Below are 12,243 nucleotides of genomic sequence, written 5' to 3'. Positions count from 1 at the left end.
TGTTTCGAACTCAACACCCCAAAGAAAAATGAAGCCAACATTTCCACTGCACTAACAAATGAATTATGATAATTTTTACTTTCTTTTGTATTTATATGTTAATTACAGGATATAAATTTTTTTTGGGGCCCTTCCGAAGTGTGGGCCCTAGGCGGGCACCTACTTGGGCTACCATCAGGGCCGGCCCTATTTGTATAGTACACAAAACCATAGAAAATCATGGCAGATCACGTATAATATATGATATTCCTCGTATTGTCTCAGTGCATGCAGACAGTGTATGTGATATATAGAGGACTGTGGATTGATTCATGTATACCAGAATAAAAACATGATTGTGGATGGCCTTGCTTTTGGAGCTATAGATGAATTTTGGGTACCAATATTTTGAGAATCAATCTGAATAGACTGGGACTCATTTATTTGGCGAAATGATACAAGTCTCTAAGACACGCTTGTTTGTAATTAACAACTCTTTGAGCTAGTTTAATGTCCAAATAAAGTCTGCAATTTTACTCGGTCCTTCACATGATAACTGCCATCAGCTTCTATATAATATTAACTATGAACTTAATTAGCAACGGCCATTGGAAAAATAATTATGTATTAAAAGATTGTGATCCTGGAAACCATGTGCAGAGAGGGAGAGAGAGAGAGGTTGTACATGGATATTGTCTTCAAGCTTAAGCATGTGCCATTATTTGTCAATGAACAAAAAACAGATGCATTATGTATTTGGAAATATAAAGATAGTTGAGGATCTTATTTTTTTAACCATCTCTACATATAAATTATATGGAAAGTGATTTCCTCACGCTATTTTTCTCATTACACAGATTCATATGTATTTCTGGCATTTGAATCGAATAAAACAAAGAAGAATTGAGAGATAGAGATAAACAAGGGTGTGCAAAATCATATCGTCAAATTTGATATAATGGTAGCACTTGAAAATAAGCTGGCTAGAATTTGTTAGCGGGAACCATATTAATTAGGAAATTAATTCATATTTGACATATATTGTGATGGAGGACAAATGTGTTTCGTACTTGAGGATTAAACATCAGAAGATGTAGGTAACAATCAATCAGAGAAAAAAATAGAGAGGTTAAAAAATATTTAACTAAAGTTTCTGCAATTGTTGTTAATTCAAAAAAAAAAAGAAGAGAAAAGCAAAAAGATGTCTGAATACAAGGAGACCCTGCTTTACACCAGAAAATCACACCCCTAAAAACCTGGACCACTAATAAGAAACTTCATCACGGTCACTTACTCTTCATTGAATGACTTTCCAGTCTCCGGCTGCAAAACCACCAACAATACCAAATTAACAACATCAATAAAACTAGCAACCTAGTTCGTGAAGAAAGACATAAATACTTATTATGCAATGTGGATCCATCAAATTGAAAACGGATCAAGGGCTTCTGGAGTACATGTCACTGTGTCGGTATCCTAAGATAATCACACATTCATACGAGAAATTAAGCTAAAAACGCATGGGAGTGTGCGATTGACTTGAGATACTGCCGGTTAAAGAACTTTAGAATTCATTTTGGGCATCAAAGAGGATGACTTGATCTATAAGGCACTGTAATGTGAAGGTAGTTAAAGTATGTGGTTTTTTACCTGGGCTGTCATCGGGGTGAGCTTTCTGATGGTTCTCCATGCACTTCAAGAGGTACTTGAAGGTCTCAGTCTCACATGGGATTGTGAGCCCGCCGCTATGATCAAACCCAAATTCCTCCTCAGCCTTCTCCAGCAATACTTTAAAAAGGGAGTGACTGAGGTAGCTAGTGGGAATGATGAACCTACGAAGCTCCGGTCCAACATAAACCGCCAAATATCCTTTGGGGATATCATGTGGCGGTTCGGGACTGTAGCATATATCCTCATCCGAGTCACAAATAACATTTGTTAGCCTCTGGCTAATTGCCGGTGAAATACCCCCATGGCCTCGTTCAGAGGGAGTGGTGCTCTCCCCTCCTCTTTTTTCAGAATGGGGATCCCCTCCTCTTCTTTCAGAATGGGGACTACTGTTGGCTCGGGGGCTGTTTGCCCTTGAGCCAAGCGTGACGGCTTGCCACTTCTGCAGGATTTCTTTGAACTTGACGATCTGCCTGATTCCAGTCAACTTGGTGCCACCATTTTCATTCATTGCTACAGGTTTTACCACAATTGTTGAAAGAATCCCAACACAGATATCAGATTGTCCGATTCCACACAAGGTCTCATCAGATCTTCCACTATGAAAGGATTAATTCAAATCAACCTCATCATTATAATTCAAATCATCATTATCATTATCTCTACCATGCCAAATCTACCAAGTATACAACCAAGTTCCGTACTTTTTCTTATTCTTGATATAAACGATATTCTACTTTAAAGTGTAGGGAGGAAGATTTGAACTTTGGTGCATAGCGGAGGAGCACATCTGCTCTAGCCAATGTGCCTACGCCCACATCTGCAACCAAGTTCCAAACTTTAACCAGTCCTACATTGATTTCTAGGATTGTACATTCACGTAAGATGAAATAGCAACATGGGTAATATACTTCTTCAATATTTTCTGTATTCCGTAAAGTGAAATGTTTTATCTTTCCTTGTGAAAATTCAATAAAATATCTAAATTTCATCCCAATTTTTAAGTTTTGGTTCAAATTCTTCATTTTTGGCTAGCCAGATTTGAAATTGAAAAACCCAATTGCTCTACCAAAAAAACTTGCATGTATGATGAATGTATGATGATTCAGATTCCAGAAATCCCATAAATCCAACATTCCAAAAGAAAAAACAAAAGAACCCATATTGCCAAAAACATAACATCAAAATGCAACCAAGTAAAAAATAAAATAAAAAAGATGATAAATATGAAAATTCCAATATTCCAAATAATGAATATCAAATAAACATGTAGTTACCTGAGGAGGGGGAGGACATCAGCTGCAAACCCGAAGAAGAAACGCCATGGGAGCTTCGGAAGGAAATAACGGAGCGAGCTCTAGGTCTCCAAAGAGAGAGATTGTATTCAGAAAATTCTAAATATTGCTAATAATAATAATTAATAATAAATCCAAAGAGAAAAAGGAGACGAGTGTTTTGGGAGTTTTACTACTTTTGTGATCCCATCATTTTTCGGAAGCAAATTTTCCTTTCTCACTCGCTCTGCCTACGCTTTCGGAGGGCTCTGTTTTTTCGGTTTTCCTAGGAACCAAGCAAACCTAACGGCTTCTCTTCTTCTATATCAAAATAAATTATATAATTTTGCTTTCTCATGAGACCAAAAAAAAGGTAAAAAACAGAAAAGTGTGTTTATATTTGATGAACTGGAAAATTATGAGGACTTGGAAGAGGAGATGTTATGAAAAACAGAGGAGCATATTTATGGCTGATGAGCTCGCAACTTTGAACGACCTTTCGTGTGCATAATGGCATCGGCTTTTGCTTTTCGTTTTTGAATTTTGGCTTTTCCACGTGCTTTGAGGAATCTCCATAGTCCAATCCCATGCCAAGTCTTTTTCTATGAGATGCCGAGCCATTAGTTTTTTTTATAGCTACTCAGTAATACGGTCTGATGATATTCATTTTTGTTTAGAAGTGAGAGATTTTAGGTTCGAATCTCGTAGATGACGAATTCGATACCAAATTAAGCTGCCAATTGTGTGACATAGTCAAACTCTCTCTCCTCCTAGTGTAAAAATATCAATGTACTACAAAAAGTCATTAGTTTTTTATTTGGTTTTTTATTTTTTTAGCGAATACGTCACATAACACAAACACGAACACATAAGATCGCTTTTTAGGGAATACAGATTGTTTAATGGAATCATTAAATCATAACAAAACACAAACACATAACATCGCTTTTTTCTAGTTTCGTTTCTCACTCCTAAATTGTAAATTTGCATTCATCGATTTCTTTTGATCTTTCAGCCATATGCTCTTCTCCGTATCAACTACACAAAAGGGAAGTTTTGAAAGTTGAATTAAAAATAAAAGAATAAATAAACAATAACGAGAGTATTTTGAAACATTTCGATAGCGTCAATATCACCTCCTTATAACAATCAAGAACATAACAATAACAAAAATTATTTGAAGTCAATATTATATCCACGTCTATTTGAAATGATTGTAACACTACTAATAGGGCCAAGGATTAGCTATCCTTAAATAGTGTCTCCTTCTATGTCCCGTAGCTAATTTGACTAGCTATGAGACATGGAAAAGAGGGTGATGAGAGTGTACTAAATATTATAAGCTAGTACGTACCTTTAGTTTGTAGTATTCGACGACTTTAAGCAACTTTGCACCCACACATTACATTACATATTACATTAGATGATGACACTCACAAAGTCAAATAAAAAATCTTTGAAAAAAAAAATTTGTGACAACATGTGGCAGGCTTGGTGCATGAATATTTTTTTTTGCCAAAAACCCTTTCCTTAATTTATCAGACCAGAACGCTTTCTCCACGTGATTAGCACCCCCACACTATAATTCATCTTTAAAAAGTTAGCATTTAAAAATAACAAATGTAGGTCTTAATCTTTGTTGCATGCATGTTCATACACTCATTGACATCGTTGTGTTCTTTCATGTCGCACATGTAGAGGAATTGTTTTTGAGTTGACCAAAGATGAATTCATTTTTAAGGATACATTACCAGCCACATTTGTTGATAAGGATGGAGAGGATAAACATTTATATAATTATATTTAAGCTTCCAAATCGGAGTATGTATGCTAGAAGCTACTCTATGAAACTTAAAAGGGATGCATTCTAACTTCAAAGCAATTTTTTTTTCTACCGTATAACAATGTATAACATACATTACTATATTAATGGTGACTATCGTTCTAAATTATGTCAGGAAAAGATGAATAATGTCATGTTGAATGGTTAAAAGATGTAACGCATGCAATACATTGTTGTTTATATAGTAGAATTTTTCTCGAATCACAAGATCAATAGATGAATCACTACTGCGTTAATATACAGTTCTTGTAAAATGGCAATGTTGAGACTCCTATTTTAGCCATTTACACTATAACCTGAATATATTACAAATTGTTTTTTATTTGCTCTCATTGGAGGAGTATAGAAACCAAACCAGTGTAAGAAAAATCACAGAATCTGGTGAGGAGCTCAGCAGCCTCAGCTAACTGTGGATTCTTAGAATCCAACTATTTAAAAGTATGATATTTGGACTTGGGCCACTAATTTGCCTCCGGGATTACAAAGATTTTCTTATCTTTTGGGCCAGATAATTGAGATCAACATAGATTTGAGCAAAGTCAGTAATACAGAGTTGAGCTTCTTGAGCCTGATATGACCTAACTAAAACTCGTGAAGATCATCATTTCACCTAATTAAGTTCCTTTTAATTTAGTTTTCTTGGAATACAGTCAAACAATATTCTGTTGAGAAACTATTGGTTTTTTTTTTTTTTTTTTTGTCGATAGAAAAACTGTTGGTTTTCATTGGCAATTTGTGGTTATTATTGATCAGTCCCTGCTCACTCATAATCTTGGTTTGACCTTACTCACCTTCAAAACAATTCTAACAAGAAAAACCATGTATAGTTCAAAGAATGCACTGAGAAAAAAATTGTTCAAAGAATGGATCCTCCTTAGACACATGAGACGATACTAAATCGAGGTAGGGTTGCATTAGGGTTAAGGAGTAAGCAAAAATGGACAGTTTACTTATCTTTTAAGCTTCTTAATAAGGGTGAAAACTTATCTTTGTTAGTTCATGTTGCAAAAGTTGTTTCCTGAAAACAAAAATCATGGACCCGCCATTGTTCTTGCTGATTATTTATTCTTATTACTATTATTTTGTTGCTTAGGTTTCTGGCAATTTTGAATTTTTGAGATTGAAACATGCAAATAAAATGAATGGAATGAGAAGGGACACGAAGTTCACGAGTAGCTATGAGTTCGATTGCTTGATTTTGAAGGATTAAATTACTTGGTGGACTGTGCGACTAAACTCAACATATAGATTTTGTGTCAGTGTCATTCCACAGACTTGCTTCGAAACTTAGATTTTTGCCACACCCAGCATGTATCACCATCAAAAAACATGTCCACATTAAGACATGCATTTTGTTTCTAGTTGATTAGTAGGTTCCACCTAATTGACCAAAATGCTGCTTAAGAAATCTTAATTTCTCTAATTTATTTAATGTTGTTGTTGCCTAGTACAATATTTTCAGTACGAGGGAGAGGGAGTACAAGATCGATGAGCTAGGACACACATATATATACGAAAAAGTTTCTTTGTTTGCTATAGGATTTCAAGTACGTACGAACTCAAATGTGATTTTTAACCAAGAAAATTTTCATAGACACAGATAAGTTCATGCAATTGATGGTTTAATTAAAAATTTGTGGAACAATTTAGTTAAAGATAAAGGGTAGTGTTATCCACACACTCTTTTTTACCTCCTACACATCTTTTTCAATTTTCGGATGGCGAATCGAATGAATTAAAGAAGATTAAAAGACAAAAATTAACAAGGGGTGTGTGGGAGGTAAAAATGGGTAAATGGATAGCACAATCCAAGAACAAATGGTTTTGAAAGTACATAACCTTCCCTTTTTTACAATGTTCTCGTTCTAACAAGAGCTTTTCGATATTGAAATATTGTCATGTGGTGTTACCAGTTTACTCATATTATAATAAGTATATTTATTTGTTAACACTATATCTTAAATACATGAAATTTTCACAAACATTTCTGTACATATTGTGGAAAAATAAAATAACCACATCCAATAGGAGAAGAACATGTGGACTATATGCTCTATGAGACGGTTTTACCCTTGCCGTCGTGAGTGGACCGCAAAATTACCCTAAGAGAAAAAGACGTAGAATGCCTTAAAATAATTGGACTTTTATGCTAACGGACTATGAGCTCTCAGGGCCGCCTACAACATAGCATGCCATTGACCTCCGGAGTCTCCGCGATCCAATGGTGGCAGGGCACCAACTCTCCAGAGTTTTTCCTTGGGTGTCTGACGCAACTGCGCTCTTACCAACATGGACTTTTAGAACTACTAGCTAGCAAGACTGCGAAGATTGACTTGCATAATCAAGGAGTACCTAGTATGCTCAGCAACATTCCCAACCAACTAACTGTTAGGGTTTTCTCTATAAATAGCCAAGTCAAATAGAGAAAACTGTAATCGCCACTTATTGCCGAGAACACTCTCAAGTTTTATTTTTCTCTCTACTACTTTTCTACTTATAGGTATTGGAGGCCCTTTGACGGACACCTTATGTCTTTTTCAGGATGTTTGTCATTTAGGCTAATGGTTTGTTCTCTTGTAAATAAAGTTTTGTCAAATCAGTCATGTATGAAATTTGCATCCATAGATATGATACATGTTCATTAGTAACATCAGACATAGCATTGTGACTGTCGGACTCAAAATTTTCTCAGAACGGTAATAGTAAAGTATTAAGTTTACTCTAAAGATAAATACCTCTGTAATTAAACTTGTTAAAGTCAATGAGCTGGTTGAGTTCCCTCATATGTCTTGGCATCTCTGGTGCTTGATAGACATTCTTAATTTTCTCAGAACAGTAACAGTAAAGTATTAAGTTTACTCTAAAGATAAATACCTCTGTAATTAAACTTGTTAAAGTCAATGGGTTGGTTGAGTTACTTCCCTCATATGTCTAGGCATCTCTGGTGCTTGTAATTAAACTTGTCAAATTTTTCTTAGAACAGTAACAATAAAGTATTAAGTTTACTCTAAGGATAAATACCTCTGTAATTAAACTTGTTAAAGTCAATAGGTTGGTTGAGTTACTTCCCTCATCTGGCATTTCAGATGAGATAGCATGCAGAACTTTTGAAAGTAATTTGCATTTAAAACATATTATAACAAATCAGCTGAGCCAGAGACTCAAAGAGTGACAAGTAAATTAAGTTCGACCTAAGCAATAATTTGTCATCATCCGTACGTACCAAACTTATCTGAACAGCATCGAAATGACATAATTAACTTCATTCGTTTTTCTTCTTCTTTGTGTACAGTAGATACATATAATTTACCAATTCTTTACGGTCCAATTTTCAGCACTATTGCTCGTATATATACATATTTTTAACATCAATTGTAGCCAATAATAGCTTGACAAGTAGTAAGTTGCAGCCAAACGTTAATTATTTTCTTAGTTTGCTAAAGCTACAGTAGTCAAATAAACGCTGAAACTACTACCTTGGTTATCTACTTACTGAGTCATGTTCTCTTAGTTACTTGTTATTAAAAATAAGTAGTCACGTAAAATCGAATTTGAGATCAAGCATTGAATTTAAACCTTTAAAGCACATTAATTTTTTTAAATGATGATTAAAAAAATAAACGATTTTTATTATGAGATGTGTGCAATATAACATTAAACATGATATTAACAAATAGAACAATGCTTGGTTATAAACAAATTTTGGTTATCTATATAAAAAAAAATAAAAATAAAAAATAAATAAATAAACAACTAGTATACGTAGTAATAAATGGAAGGGTCTTATACGTGTGACTTAAGGGCAACGCCAAATCTCCATTCTCTATCTTGATGTGAAATGTATTACGAGCTGCCTCGTGGGCGGCGGGAGTGGAAGACACGAACCTTCTAATAAGAAGACTATACAAAATATGCCCTCTAATTCATACACAATAAAATATGCCCTCTAATTCATACACAATTAATACCAACTGAAAGCATAAATTTGGAGCACCAGCATCTTTTTTTTTTTTTTTGGGAAACTAGCGCCAGCATCTTTGTGTTGTGTTAATGGTGTTCTGCCACACACATATATAGGCTTTTTTGTCTTTTATATAATAGATATTAAGGAGGAGGGACTTTAACTCGAGACTTCGAGAGCAAGAGAATATGATCTTAACTCATTGAACTAAAAGCCTCTTGCTACCATTTCCCACATGTTTTTAATTCAAAGCATATTTATGTATCCTCTTATATATATATGCCATCACATGTATGAGAAATTAAAGAATAATTAATAAATATTATTTGAAATATTATTTTGATACAAGCAATTTCTTAAACTACTCCGATACATGGAGAGGGAGTTTTGAACTCATGTAAAGGGGAAATTAGATTAACTTGGCTAAATGATCTAATTCACATATACAATCTAGTTGATCTAGTTGAGGAGAAATCAGTTGATCTAAAAAATCTAATTCACATATACAATCTAGTTGATCTAATTCACATATACAATCTAGTTGATCTAGTTGATCTAGTTGAGGGGAAATCAGATCATTTAATGGGTTAAAAAACTGATTTTTTAGAGTTGACTAGTTGAGGTACCTGAATTGTATTTGAAGTAATTTTATAATCCTGTTCGAAATCTATGAGGGAACATGTTTCAACTTGAAGCCATGCTCTAATTACCTACGTCAAACAGCCACGAGATTTAACTTTCAACGTTTGCAAAAGAGTCATTGTAGAATTTTTTCGCTCGGACAGTGAAAGAGTATTGTTAAAGCATCTTCCCAAATGTGAGTTTTTGCAACAAATTCAACGAGAGTACGTATATATGACAACTTAATTATAACAACAAAGACCAACTTTTATATATGTATATTTTTATAATTAAATTGTATAAAAAAATTAATCGAGATTAGCACTTGTATATATATGCATGATGAGTCGATTTTATACTATATATTATTCCCTATTTTTGGTATATTTTGGTTATTATTTTGGTGAGATTTTGATGCTTTGCTATGTGTTTTTAATGTAGGACATGCGAACTTGTTTGGAGCATAAAGTAATCAAACGGTGGAATTTTTTAGTGATTCAAATTGGAACGGCTTTGTGAGTATGTCAAGAAGATTGTGTCAAAATTTCATAATATTATCCCGAAGCATCTGATCGTGACGAATTAATTTATGCCCAGCGTGCAGTGCTGGCAGATTGGAATTATTTGTGATTTTTGGGCTAGAAGATGATGGATTTTAGATTTGCGCTCTTCTTGGAACTTGAAGAGAAGGTCCTAATCTTTAATTTAAGTCGTTTTGGGCCTGTTTTGGAGCCCTAAAGGTCCATAAACGTGGCTATTTCTACATTGGGCAGATTTCCTAGTCATAATGGGAATGTAATTCCTAGTTATCCTTTTATTATTTTATTTCCTAGTTTTTAGAAAACCTGTTTTGTAGGAAGGCTTTAATTTGGAGTAGTATAAATAAGGTTTTTAGCCATTAGGGTTCTCTACGTGACATTGAGAAAATTTAGCAAAGCTTTGGAGAATTTCAGACTTTTCACCTACAAAGTGTTTTCATTCTTTTTCTAGTTAATGATATTTTCTTTGATTTTTATTATGAGTATGCGTAACTAATCTGTTTTGCTAGGGCGAAGCCTTGAGCTTTAGTATGAATATGTGATTTTTATTTAATTGCTTATGAAATCGCATGCATACTTTGAATTATTAATTACCGTGATTAAAACTATCTAATTGTCTTAATGCTTGATCACCATTAGGATCTTTAGAAAAGTAATTTGAAGCAATTTTGATTGGAAGGTTCCTTGAAATTGGCTCTGGCTTCTTGTGATTAATAATTGTAATTTCAATTAAGATGAACACCACGTCTTAAGGGTTGCATGGTTTTTCAAATGATTTTCATAAAACATAATGAGTCTCTCATGTTAAGATTTGATCCGAACGTCCGGACGGGTTCCATGTTAGATATACGTTATATGTTGGATGTTCCAAGTAGAATATAAATTAGGAAAACCTAACCTTCAAAGTGGCATGTGTAGATCATAAGAAATTGGTAAAAATACATAGGATTGCTAGGTGATGGTGGAACCCTAGTGCTTTTATAAATTGGTATTTAAAACTTTTTTCTTTTTATCATATTAGTTGTGGGCAAATTTATTATTTGTTTTTAATTAAAATTTGTTTTTAAGGTTATCCAATTCCAAAATCTCTTTTCTTAATTTTTAATTATAAGTAGTTAATTAGGAATTGTTTTTGCATAAATTATTAAAATAGTTCTTGTGGAGAATGACCTTGCATGAGCATCTATACTACAACATCTTTGTATTCTTGCAAGTATTTCATGTGATTTTGATCCTATTTGCATAGACGGTAAAAATCCTATCAATGCACATAATATATGTGTGTATATATTGGTCTGCATATATGCGTACTATTCTAAACCGTGTAATTAAGTTCACAATAATTACAAATTGAAGATAAGTCTTCTAAAAAAGGGTCATATGTATATTTTTTATATAATTAAATTGTATAAAAAATTAATAGAGATTAGCTCTTATACATATATACATATAATATATGTGCTACTTAGTACTACGGTCTAGTGGTATTCCTTTCTAGAACTGAAAAATTAGGAAAGTGATCCTCTCCGGATCCCTTCCACCAAGTCTTCGCTATCAAATAATCCGGACCCTTGAAATTTGATCAAATAACTAAAGTTATTATAACTTTTAAAGTGGCTCTCTGTTTGTAGTCATTTGATCAAATTTTAAGGGCCCAGATTAATTGATGAGGAGGACTTGGTGGAAGAGATCAGGAGATGATCCCTTTCCGAAAAATGAGACTTAATCCCAACTCTACTCATTAATCTAGGGATCTATTAATCCAATTTAAATAATTTAACTAAATAGCTAATGTACTTGTCAAACACCTATTAAACTTGTTTAGAATCTTAAACAGTTAAAGACAATGACAACACATAAATAAAAAGAGGTATGCATGCATGTTTGGTTCCAGCTGGTAATTAAGCTATGCTGGGTTATCTCTATGTGGTTACGTTTGTATAAAAAAATGGAGTCCGAGACTGACTGCTCAACAATAGTGACGACCATTTCCAATATGTCTACGTATAAAATAAGAGAAGCCATTGATGGCCAATTGTTATGCATAAAAATAGTGAAAGAACCACCCGCCGGATATGCCCTGTGCATAGTTATTCATCAATAATACATATAATATAAAACTGTCTGAAAAATATATAGAACAATATTTCCTCTTGAATAGGTGATTGTGTAGACCAAATCCTTGCCCTAGTTTGTGGCCATGAAGCATCACTAACCCTACACATATACACACATATGTGGAGCAAAAAATAATCGAGAAAAATATGGAGGCGACATGTGTATTCTACGGTATAAAAAGATAAAATTACCCTCGAGGCACACCGAAGCTTCTATGCTCAAGCAGTGGAAAATCATCCC

At 33.9% G+C, this 12,243-nt stretch overlaps 1 protein-coding gene across 2 annotated transcripts; it reads right to left on the bottom strand.

The window, feature by feature from the left end:
• Positions 1 to 1,100: 1,100 nt before the first annotated feature.
• LOC126601401 (uncharacterized) lies at positions 1,101 to 3,473 on the bottom strand. 2 transcript variants are annotated; one of them, XM_050268108.1, is made up of 3 exons: positions 2,925 to 3,473; positions 1,630 to 2,160; positions 1,101 to 1,302 (listed from the first exon to the last, which is right to left on the bottom strand). In XM_050268108.1, the coding sequence occupies exons 1-3, from the start codon at positions 2,941 to 2,943 to the stop codon at positions 1,277 to 1,279; spliced, it is 576 nt and encodes a 191-aa protein (XP_050124065.1). In that variant the 5' UTR covers positions 2,944 to 3,473; the 3' UTR covers positions 1,101 to 1,276. The 2 variants fall into 2 exon arrangements, with proteins under 2 accessions (XP_050124065.1, XP_050124066.1); XM_050268109.1 differs by having other exon boundaries at positions 1,630 to 2,246; positions 2,925 to 3,460.
• Between the last annotated feature and the right edge of the window lie 8,770 nt (positions 3,474 to 12,243).

This window comes from Malus sylvestris, chromosome 15 (assembly GCF_916048215.2).
Source record: "Malus sylvestris chromosome 15, drMalSylv7.2, whole genome shotgun sequence".
Taxonomy (NCBI): Eukaryota; Viridiplantae; Streptophyta; class Magnoliopsida; order Rosales; family Rosaceae; genus Malus; species Malus sylvestris.
The sequence above is the reverse complement of the archived record's forward strand: the minus strand, read 5'-3'. Positions and strand labels throughout refer to the sequence as shown.